General features: G+C 41.2%; 1 protein-coding gene and 1 long non-coding RNA gene across 5 annotated transcripts; one reads left to right on the forward strand and one right to left on the reverse strand.

Moving 5' to 3' along the window:
- Positions 1 to 1,267: 1,267 nt before the first annotated feature.
- On the reverse strand, positions 1,268 to 18,204 carry INSIG1 (insulin induced gene 1). 4 transcript variants are annotated; one of them, XM_043509652.1, is made up of 6 exons: positions 18,121 to 18,204; positions 16,748 to 17,160; positions 13,315 to 13,439; positions 12,395 to 12,561; positions 11,735 to 11,834; positions 1,268 to 3,671 (listed from the first exon to the last, which is right to left on the reverse strand). In XM_043509652.1, the coding sequence occupies exons 2-6, from the start codon at positions 17,151 to 17,153 to the stop codon at positions 3,642 to 3,644; spliced, it is 828 nt and encodes a 275-aa protein (XP_043365587.1). In that variant the 5' UTR covers positions 17,154 to 17,160; positions 18,121 to 18,204; the 3' UTR covers positions 1,268 to 3,641. The 4 variants fall into 4 exon arrangements, with proteins under 4 accessions (XP_043365587.1, XP_038246205.1, XP_043365586.1 ...); XM_038390277.2 differs by having other exon boundaries at positions 18,010 to 18,204; XM_043509651.1 differs by lacking the exon at positions 18,121 to 18,204 and adding an exon at positions 17,987 to 18,114 and having other exon boundaries at positions 16,748 to 17,162.
- A 217-nt stretch (positions 18,205 to 18,421) lies between these two features.
- LOC122459051 lies at positions 18,422 to 18,941 on the forward strand. Its single transcript, XR_006279485.1, has 2 exons — positions 18,422 to 18,581; positions 18,865 to 18,941. It is a non-coding gene; the product is annotated as an uncharacterized LOC122459051 (long non-coding RNA).
- The last annotated feature ends 266 nt before the right edge of the window (positions 18,942 to 19,207 follow it).

Below are 19,207 nucleotides of genomic sequence, written 5' to 3' on the forward strand. Positions count from 1 at the left end.
GGCTTGTTTCCATATAATTGCTAGAGATTTTATACCCAGAGTATCTGCTTTAGCCCACAGATTATGGGGAAAATTATCAGGCTCTGGTTATAATAATCTAATTTGAGCATTTTAACAAGACTTTTTCCAAACAGCTGTATCTTTTTATAGTTGAACTGTTCTTTGAGCTGGCTTTACTTGTATTGTAGTGGCATGGCGGATGCCTGTCTTAGACGTGGACCCCAATGTACCAGGCAGTGTACAAAAACAAACAGAGACAATTGTTTTGGACCTAAACAATAATTTGAGATTAGATGTGATATCTAACAATGATGTGTCAGATCAGCATAGGCATCCCTGATGAAATGCAAGGCACGGTTGTCAAAATGCAAGTTCAGCATGTTTATGGAAACATTTAAGTTAAAAAAACCTGGTATCATGAGCTATTTGTCAAGCTTTGTTAGAAGAGTCATTGATTTAAAGGTGTGTATACTCCAGGAAATGATTCAGATGAAAGTCTACTGTGGTTAGTAGTACCCATTGCCTTTTCAGGGGTTATTGTTCTTAATCTTTATAAATGTAATCAACCATGGACTATGAGTTTCTTAGTACTTCAGGTCTCCCATGAGAAAATGTGCCTCACTCAGAATTGGATCCACTGCTCGGCTGCGATGGAGCACCTATTGAGTAGGCAAATGATGCAGTTATCTCAAAAATACAGCGGAGTTAACTGTAAACTAGTTAATTTGCCCTCAATGTATGTCAAAAATGGCATACACCTTTACAGGAGATTATATGGCAAATTTGAGAGCACTCCTTATCGCACGGTAACGAAGTAGCTACCCTACCATTGTACTGGGAAGGAAAATTTAAATTGTACACTTGTTTTTTCCCCAGAAAGTCTGAAGATTTTAGCTGAAGAATTAGAGCATCTTGGAAGGAAATGAGGCGCACCATCCTCACATTGATTTATTTTCTCACTGGTATTCAAATCACACACCAGCAACATATGCTGGTCTGCCAAGGAGAATTAAAAGATGTACAGAATTGTGTAAGACAGGAAAGGGTTTTTGTCCCCCTATCCCCCCAAAAATTCTTACCATCTTCAATCACAATGAGTTGTAAACCATGGTTTGTTTTATTTTTAAAAGACAGCTGCCTCAAAATTTCACTTAATTTGAGTGTGTTAGATGTAGTACTTTCTGCCAATCAGAATGAATGACTGAATGGCTATCACGTTTGGACTTGTTCAACAAATTTTTCTCAAAGAAAATCCACAAAGAATAAGTCACTTGGTCTTAAACCTTTAATAATAAAAAGGTAAAACAAAACACACTGCTGAAAACTTATCAGTAAGAATGAGAATTTAAGTGTTCAAATCCTGAATAGTGCAAATTTCTCTCCCACAACTGATCACTTTGGTTAATATACTTAGAAGTATTGGCAAAACTGAACTGAACTTTAGACTTACATTTTTGGCTGCATTATTTCTAACACATACAGATTTAGTTGGTCTTTTAAAATACCTTAAATACTTACTGCTGTCTTGATCAAATATATTTACAGCTCATTGTGCCCTTTAATCACATCTGGTTATTTAGGCATTGCCATTGGTAACAACAGTTATTTCAACTTAACAGGTTTCTCCAAATAGCACAGTCAGCCATTTTATTGAACGAATTAGCTCAATCCTGATCTCAGGCCTTGCTGCCTTGATCTTGCAAGCACTTATGCACATAAGTTTCTAAGTAGTCCTATTGAGCTTAATTTGACTATCTATATCTATAGTTATATGTTTGCAGTAAAAGGCTCTTATACCAGTGATATTCCATTGAAGCAAATGGAGTTACTGATTTATACTAAAGCAAGATCAGAATTGAGCTCAGTTTAAGATAGCTTTTGTGCTAATCTTCAAGATGAAGGCAATTTTACTTTTGTTTACTCCCTTCCCCTCAAGTTCAGGATTTTCAAGTCTGCACCAAAGTATTAATATTTCCCTCAAAAAGGAAATAAAATTACAAACACTGTTATTTAGTCTCAATGTCCCTTTTGCTGATGGCTAAGCCTCTAAACAGATGTCACAGGCTAGATCTGAAGAAACAGAAGATCGGAAATGAACAAAAATTGCTTAATACAAAAGGAAAATTCATAAAAGTATACAAGTATATCATAACCACAAAACTGGAGTATTTCTAAAAGTCTGGGTTCAATGAAGGGACAACAATAAGCTAACTTTGCCAGTTAAATTATTGCTGAATTTTTCCTCCATGCAGCATTGAAATGAATTCAGAACCCTTCTCTTTAATATCTCATAAGAAACAATGAATATTGAAGAGAATACAAGGCTCAGATTTTACTGTACATTGCACTTTCATTTTAAGACCTAATACTTGCTATTTAAGTTTACTGTGGTCTAAGCTATTAAATGTATTCATTGTGCTCACTAGAACTAAATATTTAGAAACACCAAATGTTCAATGTAGTGACATAAGCACTATTTTTTTTTTACAAGGCAATCACAGATTGCAAGTTTTATAGGGTTGTGAAAAAATAAAGTGGTGATCTCTCCAAAAACTAAATGGAGAAGTAACCTAATAACTGCTTCATTTATTAAATAGTAAGTGACAATCTTGGTCTGCGCCTGATTCCATTGAATTCAGTCAAAACTCTTACTGACTAAAGTGGAAGCAAGATTAGGCTCATAATCTGCTCTTTATAGGGCCCGATTCCACTCCCAAGGAAATAAATACAAGTATTTTCATTACCTTTAATGGAAGATGGGGGTCAAATTCTGAGCACCTGCAATTCCCACTAGTAGCAGTGGGACTGTAGGAGCTCAGCGTATCTGAGGCCCAGATTTAGTAAAATACTAAGGCATATACCCACCTTTAAGCAAGCACACTCACACACTTCAAATACCTTACTGAATTGGGGCCAGATTTTGGCCAAGATACAGATAGAAGTATTAAACAATTATAATGAATTATAATGAAACTATCAGAATTGGGGCTTTTAGCTGTTTCATGCAGTTTGCGTTAAACAAGATTGTCTAAAGTATTCACTATTGTTCTGAAGTGATTTATAGATTCTATACTAAGTTACTTCAAAAATGCAATGCAGCATTCAAGTAAGGGCATGATTCCTTCATACAACTCAAAGCATTGCACTAATGCTTTTAATTTAATTTCGATAGCTTATTTTTAAACAACCCTTTTTAAAAAAAGATGTGGATAAATACTATTCCTATTAAACTATACTTCACCTTTTTTAAGCACCATCAATCTACTTCCTTTGGGCACTGATACAAGAGCTTATAATTAAATTTTAGTTTCAAGGCTTTGAAATATGGCAGCTGCTTCAATAACTGAAATTGGAATCTAGTAATTGGAAAACTGCCACCTAGCCAGAACTGCTGTATGTAACTTGATGTTAAATTCTTCCAGAGAACAGCCAGGCGCAAATGCTTATGCAGTAAATCAAGGTAAGATTTCAAGATAAGCAGTTAATTTCAGTTGGCTATTCCAAAATGGATTAATATTTTTCACAAGTCATTTGTGCAGTGAGCCCATAGAGATTTAGAAAAAATAATCCTCAGTCAAAAACAAGAACACGTCTTCTTAATTTTGTTTTCATACTGGCACCATATCTTTTGCTCCAAGGATCTAATCAGTGTGTGGTTTCTCAGGAATACCCTGTGGTAAAAAAAAAGAAAAAAAAGAAGAAGTGATTAATACAGTACACAATAATGCATTCTATTGTTGTGTGACTTACATTATCGAGGGAGGTACACATTACCGTACTAAAGGTTTCCAGTATTTTTAGAAATTATTGAAATAACTTGAACAAATTTGAACCTTTATATTTGTCACAGGCCTGGGAGTTAGAAAACTTGGGTTCTAATCTAAGCTCTGCTACTGATGTGCTGTGTGACCTTGGACAAGGCACTTCACCTCTGTCTTAATTTCTCCCATCTGAAAATGAGAAGGATATTTTTCCCTTTGCACAGCAAGTTTCATTAGACCTAACTTATAAGCACTACATATTAATCCTTACAAAAATGAGGTTTAATAAGTAGCATTTAGAATAAGCTCCCCCAAAACAATTGTTAAGAACAGATTGTTAATACTTCAGAACTTTGACCAGAGAATAGTCCATCTTAATGACTCTCATCAGTTTTAATACAGCATTATAGCTAGTTATACAGACCCCAATTTGGGAGAAGTACATCCATCTTTAATTCAGGAAAACCCTTTTGCTTTAACTTTAAGCATGTATCTGCACTTAAATACCACCGACTTCAAAAGTGTTTTCCTGAATTGAGGCCACATATTCCAATCTACAGAAGTACTGACAACAGAACTAATCATATAATGAATTGGGTAGAACTGATTTGCTATTAAAGACTCATAGAATGCACCAAATCTGCTTTAGCTCGCAGTTGTGTTCATTTTTATGAATCTCATTATTCTGACAATAACTGTCTATGTCAATTGCTCATTGTCAAAACTTATTTACTGATTTCTGTTTTAACATTGTAGTGTTCTGACACTCTCTCCCACTGTTGTAGACACTTCCCCAATTTTTTCTTTAAGTCTGCTTAATGTTTTCCAACTTTGGCTTGAAATATAACTTTGTGTCAAGGAAGAATACAACTAATGGCATAGTAAGGTGGTATCTTGCAGTAAATCTCACAATAGCAGGGAAACATTATTTAGCATTCTCTGAGAAATTTATCCTTAGAATCTATGCTCTGGGGTAGCGTCCAAATGTTAACTATATTGAAATGGGTTATGAAACAATTGTACATGACCAAGCTTTCTAGGTTTCAGAGTAGCAGCCGTGTTAGTCTGTATTCGCAAAAAGAAAAGGAGTACTTGTGGCACCTTAGAGACTAACAAATTTATTAGAGCATAAGCTGTAGCTCACTTCATCGGATGCATTTGGTGGCTGGGAATATTTGTACTAGGAAACAATGTAGTTTTCAGGGCAAGTCTTTGTACAAAGATGGAGAAATCCTTGGATGTTTTGACATAGCTTGCACTTCACAACTTGTTTGTCTTCAAAGGATTAGATTGGGGATTCATGTCTAAAACTGACTAGCTGCTGATGCAGTTAAGCTGCATATTGATTCCATACACTACAGGGCCCTACTGTTGTACGGCCTGCCCACCCAGAACAGTGCAGTCCATGGGAGTTTTGGAACTGCAAGGAACAGAGCTTGTGCCACAAATCTCCAGAAGATATGACTAAAGGGTTATTAGTGTGGTCCCCTACTATTTTAGTAAGAGTCCTCGAGGTCATTGTTCTCACAGAATGCAAAGTATTCCCACACAGTAATCCAGGAAGATTAAAACCTAGGCAGTCTGAAATAGAGAGACCAAGATGCACATAGAACGTCAGTGTTGAAAATGGACATATCCCTGTGAAAGGAACCAAGGTTGGGTTTGCAATTGTTTATAACCTAGTATATTTTCCTCTTTAGGGCCAAATTAAATGTATATATTAGCAGTGTCAAGAATAAAAAGGATTATGTTTCAGATAGAGTACTTTAAGGGGCTTCTATTAGCAGAGACTAAGAGTGATTTCAAAGCACTACTGATTTAATCTATAATAGTCAGAAGTGTTGTACAGCACATCATAAAATTATGCACAAAAAACTATTCATGTTAATATTGCAAAATAAAGCACTCAAATTAGGAAGTGCCAAAATTAAGGTTCCTCGTGTGTATTCATTATAATAGTCTTTACATGATCACATTCCCCCCCCATCAGAATCTGCTTCATTCAGTGCACAAGACAGATAGTGCTCACTAGTGATTCAATATTTCTTTTTATTTTCATCACTCAATGTGTGACCCCAGGCCCTAATTACTGCACATGATCCAAGCCCTTTAAGGAATTCAGAATTCTTCATTTCCTCACAGGCTCTTTTTTTTAGTGTTCAGCTGAGTGCAGCACAAAGATTAATAAATTTATTAATTACAACACCCCCATGAGGTAAGAGGGTGGTATCCCCAGTTTATAGATGGGAAACTGAGGCACACAGATTAAGGATTAAATTGACAAAAATATCAACTAATTTAGGTGTCCAGCATGACAATTTCCCAGAGTATTTAGCATTTTATAACACCTGACATGTTCAAAACACAGCTCTAGTTGTCTTGAATTGTAGTTGTGAGCACTTCTGCAGGACGGGCCCCAAGTGTCTTAAACTGGGCACCCAGAAAAAAAAAAAAAAAAAGAGAGTAGCTACCTATCAGAAGTTTGGTTTAAGTGACTTGTTTAGTGTTACAAACTCTGTGGCAGATGCTGAAATAGAATCCAATTCCCTAGGGTGACATTCAGCAATCCTAACCAGGACTACATCCTCCTCATGCAGTTCCCTATTTCACACACATCTTCCAATTTCCTGCAACAAGTGAGACAAGGGCCCCACAAAGGTATTTTTATGGAGAAGTATAAGAAGGTCTCCTATACAAAGTTACACTAGCACTGAGAAACTCCTGTTGGGGGAATAAGATCCCTGCTGTGCTAGGTTCTGTACAAATAAAGATACAATCCCTACCCTAGGAGAGCTCACAACCTTGGTTAGTGACAAGATACAGCAAGAATAAATTCAATAGTGAGTAGAGGTAGACAGAGGATGACTAATGAACATGTTTTAACAGCCTAGCTATGTGCATGAACCCACACTTTTTGGGGGAAAGGGTCCAAAATCAGCCCTAACTAAAGTAGGCAAAATTCCCATTGCACTTGCTTATGCCAGGGATGAATTTGTTCTAGAATGTTGTTTGTTTTAAGTGGGGGATGTCAAATGGAATGGGTTCCACAGGCTAGACTCTAGCACTGCCCAGCTAACCTGCCACATTAAGATGCATTGGAAGGTTCCCTGTAAGGCTGGTAACAGCTCAGTACAAATGCTGCTCAAGGTAAGACTCAGGTAGGTGTTCACAGGCATAATGAGGGCCTACACTATTTTAGGGGTTTAACAACTATTGTTAAGTCAAAAGTGGCTGATGCATAACCACTAGTGCTCAAAATAGAGAGCAAATGTACCATTTCCCCCCCCCCCCCCATAAGCAAACGGACAGGTGTCTATGGCTGAAAGTCCTATTAAAAGGGAACTATATTATGTAACTTAAGTCATGTGGTCACATTACTGTTGCAAGGTAATCACAGAATCGAGGCACAGCTAGTGTGCTGAACAAAAGCAGCCAGATTTGCATGCCATGTCCACATGGGACTTTCATAGGAAATAGTTTCAGCAAAAGGGATGAGTCCACTTAATTACAGAAAGAATGTGAAGTTTCACAATAGAAACAACACGCTAGGATATGTTCATTATACAACATAGTTAATCTTTAGCGTGATAAGCTACAGCAGTCAAGTTATGGATATATAGGATGACAAGTTCTGCAGTAGGTTATTACTCTTTAAAAGGGCTTAGTGAGAAACAATCCATGTTTGACTGAAACCATATACATTGTTAGTGGGCAGTAAGCATGCTGGAGTTCTTCTGACTCTGATGGTTCCACTACCCCAACCCCATATAAAGGTGGTCAGAGAATCTCTAGAGTTAAACTAGGGCGTGAAGTTAGAAGTCCAGCAGGCAGAACCGTAGGAGCAGCCAAGGCAGAGAAGCGGTTTAAGATGAACTTTGATCTTAGTGTTCATTTGTGCCAGTACAACCAAATCCCAGGAAGGGAATTTGTGTAGGCTCTACATGGTCACAAACTGTCTTAGACTGTGACAGGTACCTATTCACAGTTTTATTTTAAAAGTGAATAAATTCACCAAGAACAGTTCTACAGTAATGTTTATTTTTCACAACAGAGAGAGGATGAACTAAACAGGGAAACTTATCATGGACTCCAGTAGGGCCTGGAGTTCACATCCAGTCATCAGTTGTAGGTTAAAAGTCACAGATGCTGTAAATTATGATTAAGACATACCATTTTTTGTTGGGTAACATCCTAGATTTAAAAAAAAACCCACAAAGACTTTATCTAGACACTCCAGGAGGTACCAAGCAAATACAATACATATAGGGTGCATTTTTATTTCTCTTTAGTTCCTTTGCTGTCTAAGCATGGTAGCAATACAAAAATAGAGCCTTTGCCCTCCAACTTTGGTTAGGCAACTAGCTCCAGACATGGCAGGGCTGGTGGCAACTTCTCTTTGGAAACCATATTATTGCCTAGTTAAGAGAAATCAGGGGTGGTTGTAGCCTCAGACTAAGGTGGTTCACCTGGTACCAGGTTGTCACCACATTTAATTATAACACTACACACGTTCAAAATATTTGTTAAATCTTCTGGAGTTCAGTAATCTGAAAGCTGGAGCTACCTCACAGTGTATGGTCTTCACCTGCCAAAACCTACAGTAGAGGGGAGGGAAGGGAAGACACTCTTCTACAAGTTAGAGAGAGTAATCAGGAAGTGTAGAAAGGTACAGTTCTGACCTCTAGACTGGTGAAGGCTTACATGCCTTGGACTTGATTCTCCACCATTGCTGTGTACCTTTGCTTGCATATAAATAACTAGAAAAGTGGGTATAAAAACACTACCTTTCTGATTTGGTAGAATTTCTCAAACACACACACACACACACACACACACACACACACACACACACACACACACCCTTTTATAAGTGACTAGATAAAGGTGCAACACAGCAGAGAATCAAGCCCTCATTTTCAATTTTCCTTTGGTCCAAAATGTGACTAGAGAAAGATAGATTTTTAAACTCCCTTATACCTGTGCCTAGTCCAATTATTTCAAAATTATAAGAGCAAGCTTTTATATAACATGTTTAAGAAAACTATTTGCATGCAGTACAGCAATCTGGTTAGTGGAGAAGAGGCCTTATAGTGTCAATGTATGTGGTATAGATAGTCACATGGGTTGTACAGGTCCTCAGCAGGTCAAACTGCAGCTTATATCCAAAGCCACGTTTATAAAGGTCATTATATTTCTTCAGACCACAAGAGTTGAGAGAATGCAAACAAGGCAACTTTTCTTCCACTGAAAGAATTCTAAGTGTACAGCTTTTTGTTTTAAGCAGTGCCGAAAAGCACCTACCATAAGTATTTGTAGGATTTCAAGAGCTTTTAACTGGCTCACTGCCTGGATATAGCCTAGAGAACACAGTTACAAAGTAATACCACTTTGTTCAGCTTTAGTTTAAACTGCAATATTGTATCATCTCCCATTCTTGTTTACTACAAGTCTTAAGTGTTCAGTGATCCACACAGGATCAGCAGAAGATTGATATCATCCGAGAAACATCAGATAAGATCTAGTGGAATAGGTTACATGATTCCATTTTCAGTTTATCCACTTGCATTTTCTTATAACAACTTTTAGTGATAATGGATTACTCAAAATTGTAATAAGAGCTGGTTGGAAATGGAAATCCCTTCCCGTAAAAAAAAAAAATGCAATATTTTCAAAGGAAGGAATTTCCAGAAAAATCCTACTTTAGGAAAACTACAATGGAGTTTTCAGCTTGCTGGCTGCCTGCCTAGAAGGCTAGTGAAATTGAACAATTTCTCCCTGCAGGAAGGGAGTGAAATTGACAAACACTTCCCAGGTGGACAGCTGTCATTTTAATTTTTCTCAATGGAAAAAAAAAAGAATTTTTGGGAAAAATTGAAGTTTTCATGCAGGAAGTTTCCATTTTGCAAAAACAGTGTTTTCCAGAGTCATTCCAGGGGAAAATTACCAGCTCTGGTAATGACAAATAGCAATAAGGGATCCTTATTTGTTTCAGTAACTCCTCACCAACACATCTGTCAAGTTTTATCCTTTCTTTCTAGAACTTTAATTCTGAATTCTTCCTGACAACCTCCCCTGCACATTCTGTAATTAGTCAGCATTGCCAATTAAGTAGTATTACCAGTGTGAATGGAGATTCTCCTAAACATATCAGCAGTTTGATCTGCCCGCACCCCAGATCTGAACAAAGGCAACTAACTTTCTTTATTACAGGGGTTAAATAAAGATGTTGCACAATGCAGCATGAAATAAACACTAGCAATATGTGTATAGGCTTTAAGGAGTTGCAACTGGATCTTCCATAATAAAGATCCATTTTGCACTTAAAGCAGTGATAGAGTTGAGAGATCTCTCTGTTTAGGCTTTAGATTTATCATCACTAAAGAAGCAATATTACATTCACCCCTTTAGAAACTCTCATTTCTTCTTATCCATCTGAGTTGTGTTCAGCATCATCTTACTCTAACGAAAATATATGTAGAGACAGATTACATTGATACAGGTTTTTAAATTGCATTAATGGTCTTGCACCTTAAAAAGTAAATTCATGCAAACTTTGATACTGACCGAAAAGTTTGAGAGCATGAACATAGCCATGGGACTCAGGACCAGGTGTCATAAACAAGTAGCCTCAAATTTTGCCCCAAAATTCTAAAGGGAAGTGACCTCCACTATGCTTTCTTCTTCCTCTTTTCTGCGAGGCTCCCTCATTAGTTCAGTAACAGACCCTACAGCCCTTTGTACACTAAAGAAATTGATTGTTTGACCTCTTCTCTCCAATGTCAAACAATCTCCCTAACCTGGCTTTTCTGCAAACCAGTGTTGAAAACTACTGTCCCAAAGGCATTGATGAGGTCGGTCAAGTTCAGCACCTCAGTAGCAAAGCATACTACAAGGTATGTTGAACTATGACCCTATTCACACCAGCAGGACAATAGTTTTCCAACACGGACCTGAGGAGAACTAGGGTAGAAGGAATGAGATAAGAGGCCTGTTGTGTTATACAAGCTACATACAGTAGAGCTTCACCTACTTTTAGTACACACATGCCATTCAACAGCTTCCCCTACTCCTTTACTAAAATCTTGAACATTGAGCCTGATATTTCAATACTTGAAAGCCCGTGCCCTTCTTTTGGGAGAGGTTATATACCTCAATCACATCAGCATTGCAGGGTAGCAGAGAGAGAGTCAAGTGGAGGAGGCTTTCCAGGATCAGAGAATTATGGCTAAGGAGACAGAAGCCAAATCAATGCAGTATTAATTAGGACTATCCAACAATGTCAGAACACATTTGACAAGCAGGTTTTAAGCTGATGTGCAAGCCCTGAGCAAGAGAAAATGTCTTAACTGTTAAATAGTGCTGTAAAGAAAGCAAGTTTCTACTAGATCTATTTTAGAACTAAGTATATGAGGCTATTATCCAGCATGTACAATCACCTGATGTGTGAAATTACAGTTATGCAGGAGTAGGCACTGAACTACATGTTTGTGAGGAGAAAGACACCATGTATTTTCATATTAGGATGAAGATAAAGCTATATAGGGCAACATTTTTATGAAAAACTGAATTAAAAAAAAGCAGGTTTCCCTCCCCAGTGTCTTTCTACCCTTCCCACAACTTCTAGTCTCCAAGTGTTAAGACAGTCAGTGGAGGTGCATCAGAATCTCTCCTATGGTCCTGCACTTCACAATACTAAGATTCCAATTAGGCCTATGACACCCAGTATGATTCAAATTGCCACTGGAAGAACTCAGATTAGGAGAACGAACCTACTGCTAATGAATACCATAGAATTCCATCCCAGTGACAACATGCCAGATTTCTATGCTCAAGTTTCAGTCCTTGGGAGGAGGTTCTATAAGGCTTACTAGTCAGTTCATGAATCATGTCCTCACAGGCAGTCTCCATGGACAAACATCTACAAAGGACTCTTCCCTTTTGAATACCCAAAATACTAATTATACAACAGTTACCATAGCCAGTTGTCTTCCTATGTTTCCTACAGTCACGCCTCCTGAGAAAAATATACATGGTAGCCAAGAACGGATGTAAAGAAAATCCGGCGATGTATACCTAAAGTAAAAAAATTAGTCAATTAGAGAGAGAAAAAAAAAGACATTTCCATTACATAGAAGCATAATAGTCCCATAGTCTTGTACAAAAGCATAACAGTAATGCAAAGAATGCCCCCCCCACCCACATAAAAAAAAATAGTAACAGGAGGAAATAATCCTCCTCTTTCTTAAAAAAAGCCCTACATTGGGTTAAGGCCAGCTTCCAGCCAAAGAAGGTTAGCAATCCCCTCCCTCTGGAGCCAGTCAATGGCACTTCAGAGTCAGCGGGGGGAGGGCGGGGAAGAGGACTGAGCTTATTTTTAGCACAATTTTCTCCAAGAGCTCACAACCAAGACTGATCCTCTATGGTAGCATGCTGCAACGCCACTGTCTTATGTCCCAATATGGTTGGCCCTGCCTTTGTTTTAGGAATAGTGCATTGTAATTGTTTATATTCTTTAGGTTTCAAAGTTCAATATTTTGCTTTATATTTGAAGTTATTGTAATTTTCATATTTTACAAAAAAAAGTGAATTCTCTAGAAGTCCGGTAAGTTTAAGTTTTAAATGAGTATACTTACTGATAAACACCATTATATACAAGAAACTGAGTGATTAGAGTGGCTAGAAAGGCTATTGTAATTCCAAGACCAAGACCACTTCTTGAACGATCAAATGTCCACCAAAGACCCAATGACAATGCTGCTAGAGTCAAGGAGAGCTGAACGTTATTTGCAAAATCCAGTTTCTGATAAGAAAATTAAGGACAATTCCTTAAAAGGACTGTAGCCACAGAAAAAGGTTTCAGACAAAACTTTAATACCTCACGTAGACATCAAGAAATGGAAGTTGACAGTTGACAGAACGATCACTGATTCTGGATGCCCAATGAGAGATCTTGGAGCTCATTTTCAGAGAGCCTATTGACTTTTAGTTGGCGTTGTTAGCACTTAACCATGAAGATCAGGCCAAGACTGCTCATACCAAGTACACAAAGATTAAGGAATCCCAATTTTTAAAGTTTTGGCCTATAAAACCAAGACTTTCCTGCCTTTCTGTGGATTTAAGTTTTCTGCAGGAATAGTAGCTATTCTAAGAATTTCAGTACAATAAGCATCCAGCCAGGATAGTGACTACTAGCAACTTCTAAGACTGCTGTTTGCATGGATGAGAAACCTATCTTTATTGACCATTTTTGTAGCAAAAAAGGTCATATTTTTAAGTTTAACTGTTGCCTTGGTTCAGTTGGCAAGAACTCGAATTACAATTCTGAGAGAATAGCATATGATCCATTTTAAAAATACATATTGTAGTAATAAGTATCCATTCTTCAACTGTTGTGCAAGCTATGACCATGTCTCTCCTATTAGCATTAAGTCTTACCTGTGCAAATCACTCAAGCATGAATGGGAAGAAAGACTCTAAGACAAACTTGCTACTGTGGTTCATTATAATCAACACTTAAATAAACATACAAAAAGGTAAACTAGTTCAAGGATACAGCACTTGCATGGTTAATACCAACAAAAACTGCTATACATCGCATTACACTGGCCCATTCTCTCTTGAATTTGTGTGGTTCTCCAAGATGGCTGTCAATACAGGGATACAGCAGGCCAACAACAGCTGTAAAAATGAAATAGAGACAGCTTGTACATAGAATTTATACAATAAACATTTCAATATTAGTCTGACAAATAAGTGCATGGCAAAGCCTCTTAAGCAGTTAGGCTCATCACTTTATATGTAGAGCCCTACCAAATTTTTGGTTGTTAAAAACACATCATGGACAGTGAAATTTGTCTCCGCTGTGAAATCTATAGCGTAAAAGTACACAGCACTTAAACTGGGGGGCCTGACCCAAAATAGAGTCACAAGGCCAATATGGGGGGGGGGTCATGGTATTGCCACCCTTACTTCTGTGCTGCCTTCAGTGCTGGGCACCCAGACAGCTGCTCTCTGGCTGCCCAGCTCTGAAGCCAGCACAGAAGTAAGGTTGATGTAGCAGAGAAGACAAGTCCATAGAGTTAAGGTACTTTCTTCTCCCAAGGACAGTTCATACTCACTTTGTATCCACTCGCTGGATACCTGTTACATAACAGAGTCAATGAATGACATTACCAAAAATTGAAATTAAAGTGAAGAGTGGAATATTTCTTTCCTTTCAAGAATCCAGTATCGCCAAGACACCCTCCAGTGACAACTGAATAGGCATGACTGAGTAGCAGGCATCTTACGTTTGGGGCTGATCCAAAGTCCACTGAAGTCAATAGACTTTGAATCAGGACCATAAATACCTGCCTGAATTTAAACCATGGGCAGAGGAACTCTCCCCTCATATAGCTATAAAAAAAATGTTCAGGATTGTCACTCTGAAGCCTTGAATGTCTGAGTCAGTGTGAAGTGACGGAAACAGCGGCAAGCATGGGTTTTTATGTATGTGTGTTTAGAATATCATCAGGTTCGGTCATCACTGGGATTCATGATCTATTACTATTCACTTTTTAAGTTCTCACCCATTTTGACTTTACCAATTACACCCATGCAACAGCAGGGGCTTTCAGCTACTATATCTATCCAGCAATACTAGACCACTGACAGAAGTAACAACCAATTGCCACCCTTATTGTACACCTAATTTGCATACAATAATTTGTTGTTACGAGTCAGTGATGAGGGAGCCTGTGTAAAATGGATTACTTGGTCCAACTGCCACAATTCTTCAAAAGTTGATTTGCCACCTATACAACTCAAATGCCCCAATGCAAAGCACACCCCCAAACAGGTCAATGTAACCACCCACACAAGATTCCAAGACTGAAAGTCTGTGACAGAGTGACAAATATTAATTGGATTAGAATGGCCCATTTCTACTCCCCTTCAAAGCAAGAAAATTGTGGGAGCAAACAACTTATTTAGTTTTAAGAGAGCTGGACAAATTTATGAGTGCAATTGTATGAACAGGTTGCTTGTGATGGGAGGGAACAAGTCTCAACAGCACTGGGGCTCACTTCTAGTTTGTCATATCTTCTTCCTAAAGCGCATGCTTCAGCATTCCAGCCTGCCACCTGCAAGGATCAGGAAGTGACACCCCCTCACCCTGCAACCCTAAATGTATTCTGGGGGGGTTTGTTTGTTTTAAAATCTCCTTCCTCTGAAGCATCAGGGATGGTCACAGCTGGAGACAGGACATTGGATGGTATAGGCCAGGGCTCTAAGGTGGCACAGGGCACCCTCTGATCAGAGAGCACAAAACTCAAATGAAAGCTTACAATCTAGTCTTGCTGAAGAAAACTTCTGGTCTATCAGTGATGATGATGCACTCAGCTATATACACTTACTCACCAAGAAAAATGCTCTGTTTAAAAAAAAACCTTGCATTTTCAGAGGGTTCTTACAAGAATGATAAGATTGTGAGATTATACCTGGCCAGAGTTGGAAAATAAAGTTGTATGTAATCTGCTATAATTGTTATCCTTATATTAGATTTATTTAAAGATTGATTGAAAGGTATGTTTTTAAGAAGGAAATTTTCTTATCAATGTTGCAAATAACGCTTTACTTGGATTATTAAAACAATTCTAAAGAGCTTAGTTCCTTTTCACGGGTTATGGTGTTTTCAGTGTTTCCAGCTTCCACAAGGCAGAGTCTACAGATTTTCACTCTTACCTTTACATAATAACAGGTTTCAGAGTAGCAGCCGTGTATTCGCAAAAAGAAAAGGAGTACTTGTGGCACCTTAGAGACTAACAAATTTATTTGAGCATAAGCTTTCGTGAGCTACAGCTTATGCTCAAATAAATTTGTTAGTCTAAGGTGCCACACATAATCCTTTTCTTTTTTACTCTTACTTTAACGCACTAGCCCAATGCTATAACGTTTGGCTTGCAGATGTTACATGGGAAGGTTTAAGATTTTTCTTCTATTGGTGTTTTAAAAAAAGTCATCGAAACATTTCTCTCAGTTTTATTTGTTTTTAATTTGACCTGCCATCTCCCTCCCCATCCTTTCCCCAGTGCCATCTGTATATACTAGATGTACGGTAAAAGCAGGACTTAGATTATTAGTACAAATACTGAAGTCAGCTGCCCATTTTTGTTCCAATTAAACAGCAAAATGGCCTCTTATTTTCATTGTGTGTTTTGTTACAAATTGTGCTGTAGCTTGCAAGATCTCAGTTTCTGGTGGTTACTTGTGGCTGCTGGCAGTTGCACTGCTTCAGGCAGAGAACAGGGCAGGCAGCCAGAAAGGCTTCCCTCATTCCCTACTGACATGTGACTTCCTTGTTTTCGATTCTCTGTCTGTGGCATGTTCACTCGGGCAGCCAATAGTAACTGAACCTTGCGACTCACCAGTTTCAGGGGGAACCAATCATACAGCAAGTAGTGATGAGAACAATGCCTGCTGCTGCACTAGGTCCAAGCACTGTTCACAGTCTTGCCAGACAACAGGACACCCAGGATATACCCCAATACTCTGCAACAAGTGGAAAGAGCTTCTCTTGGCTACCAGGAGAAAAACCCTATACTCCACAGCCTAAAGAAATCACCTCAGAACTAAAGAGCTGTGTGTAGAGAGAGATATCCAATTCCCTCAGAACACATCACTGCTGAAATATTGGCCAGCTGAATAGAGTATTCATACCTCAAGTACACATCAAGGCAGTTTGAAAGAGAAGCACATCACCTTTGTAAAGAGTGTGCTTAAGCTCAGGAAGCACTTTGTGCCAGATATGAAATTAGTTTTCTCCTGGATGTGGGAGAAAGCTGGACCAAGTCCATTTCCCCCCCAAGCCCAGATGTCATGCCAGCTACATACACATGAAGTGTGACCACTGCCAAACCCCAGAACATGCAGGTCACAGACCCCCTCCCCCCCAGGGCTAGTGCCTTTCTTCTCACATGCTGCTGACCAAGCCACCTACAGGGACTCACCTGCAGCTGTCCCACAGCAAGGGGGCACCCACCAGGCAGAGGAGAAGATAGTGGCAATGACTTCCTCAGGGAATAGGGTCACATTCCTCTGGATCTGCAGTAAGTTCAACACCAGTGCCATGAAAGCACCCACAGCAAAGAGCACCAAGCTCCGTTGCACCAGGTGTTGGTTCAAGTTCAGGCTGTTGGTGCTGCTGCTACTGCTTCTGAGGCTGGAAGTGTGAGGGGTCCGTGTTCCATGACCCACCAAAGTCAGTGGGGAGCTTGAGACCGAAGAGCTCAGCATCTCGCTCACCTTGGCAGCCAGTCCAACAGCAGTTTTCCCCAGTTGGTTTTTATGCCTTCCCCTAGCAGCGCAGGAACAACTCCAGGTGCAATTCTCTAATCTGGGCATTGGCTTCACCATCAGGGTCCTAACACACACACAGACAGACACACACACACACAGAGAAGAGTGCCAATTAGTGCCCAAAAGCCTAAATCATCTGCACTTGTGTGCATGTGTACACATGTACACACACACACACACACACACACACACTATAATACTATGGCACCTACCATTTGAGGAGCTCAAATTAATTTAGATCCCCAACACCCACAAACTCATTTTACAGCTGGAGAATGAAACACGGAAGTCAAATGACTTGCCAAAAGTCAGAGAAAGATCGTGGCAGGGCCAAGAACAGGCCAGATGGTGCAGCCACTTCTCTGCAGTTGAAGCCATCACATGTCACACACGGGGAGAAGGATGGGGGGGGGGGACGACCCTCAGGGCACCTCAGACAATAACGGTCAAGGGCGCTACACCCGGCTGGGCAGGGGAACAGGCAACGTTGGGGCAGCCTGGTGTAGACCCCAGCCCCCGGCTCTCAGCCCTAGGGGCCCCAGGATGACAAGCTACCCCCAGGCCCCTCCCCAGCCCAGTGGGGCGCGAGGGGCCAAGCGCCCAGGCCGGAAAGCGCTGACCCGCCCCCAGGCGGCATCCCCGGGAGAGCGGGCTCCGCAAGCAGGCGGGCGCGGCCGGATGACCCAAGCCCCCCTGGGCGCAGGGGACCCGGGCCGCATGACAGTGCCCGCCACTAGGGGGCTCCGGCGCTACCCCGGCAGGCCCCGCCCTCCTCCATCGGACAAGGAGCCGCGCTGGGGGTGGGTGTGTGTGTGGGGGGGGACAAGACAGGGCCCCCCCCCCATTTCCTAGCTCCAAGGGTCCAGTGCTAGGGGGGAGGGGCACTGAGCGCCTTGGCTGCCGGGTCGCCTACCTGGCGCTGCTCGACTCCCTCACGGTCCCGTCCCGGCCGGCTGCCGCAGCGGGCTGGGGAAAGGTTTATAAGTCGCGAGCCTCGATGTCACGTTACCCGCTCCCGACCTACCCCGGAGGCAGAGGGACAGCCGGCCCCCGCCCCTCGGAACGGTGGCGGGAGGGAGCCTCCGCGCGGCGCCGGGGACAACATTCAGTCTGGTGAGGCTCGGCGGCCAATGGGAGTCGGGCGGCCGATATGACGTGCGGGACACACCACCCACCTTCCGTCTCGGCTGACAGTTGCGAAGCGTCGGGGCTGCTGGGTGGCGCGCGAGCGGGAGGAGAGGGCGCGCGCGCGGCGCGGCGCGGCGGGGCGGGGCGGGGCTTGGAGAGGGCGTGCTGGTGCGCGCCGGCGGGGGCTGGGGCGACGGGTCCCCCTCCGAACGCAACGAACGTTCCGGTCCAATCCCAACGGAAAACGTAGCCGGTTTAAACTGTCTGAGGCCAAGCGGGGTGAGGAGGGTCGCGTTGCAACTGCGAGGAGGGACCAGGCCTCAAAGACCAGAATGAACCAGGATGGTCAAGTGTTGGGTGAGCTGAGCCTAGCAGGGGACTAGGGGGCTGCCAGGTCCTGCTGCCCTTTGGGCACCCCCCCCCCCCGGATTGCACCACCATCGCACCGGGGAACAGCCCCCAGCAGCTTCTGATGTTGCCCCAACTCCAGTCTCCATGTGTCTGCGCAAGGGGGCCTGGTGCATTCTGCCCCCATGCACAGCAGATCTGCCCCTACTCCCCTAGGAGCTATGGTCTGTGTTATGCAGGAGGTCAGAGTAGATAGAGACTCACAATAGTCTCTTCTGTCTTAAAATCCCAGGGCATGAGCATCGCAGGATCCCGGGTCCAGCTGGAGCGTGGCAATTTTTGGCCTTGAGCTTCCACACCGGATTAGCTTTTTTTTCCCACCAAATGCATCCGATGAAGTGAGCTGTAGCTCACGAAAGCTTATGCTCTAATAAATTCGTTAGTCTCTAAGGTGCCACAAGTACTCCTTTTCTTTTTGCGAATACAGACTAACACGGCTGCTACTCTGAAACCTAAAAAAGAAGGAAGTGTCGCTTACTCTCCCTTCAATGAAGAAATCTGGATCTTGATGTATCCAGTCCAATAGCACTGAAAAACACATATGTGATTCCTGCCCATTTTTGACCCTAATCCTC

This window comes from Dermochelys coriacea, chromosome 2 (genome assembly GCF_009764565.3).
Source record: "Dermochelys coriacea isolate rDerCor1 chromosome 2, rDerCor1.pri.v4, whole genome shotgun sequence".
Taxonomy (NCBI): Eukaryota; Metazoa; Chordata; order Testudines; family Dermochelyidae; genus Dermochelys; species Dermochelys coriacea.

What these genes read in the sequence shown, in the direction of transcription:
- INSIG1 (XM_043509652.1), bottom strand. Translation starts at nt 17,153, where the DNA reads ATGGTGAAGCCAATGCCCAGATTAGAGAATTGCACCTGGAGTTGTTCC. An exon ending in GTATTAACCATGCAAGTGCT is followed by an intron (nt 12,562 to 13,314) that starts GTATCCTTGAAC and finishes TTTTCTTATCAG; the next exon opens with AAACTGGATTTTGCAAATAA. An exon ending in GTATATAATGGTGTTTATCA is followed by an intron (nt 11,835 to 12,394) that starts GTAAGTATACTC and finishes TTTTTACTTTAG; the next exon opens with GTATACATCGCCGGATTTTC.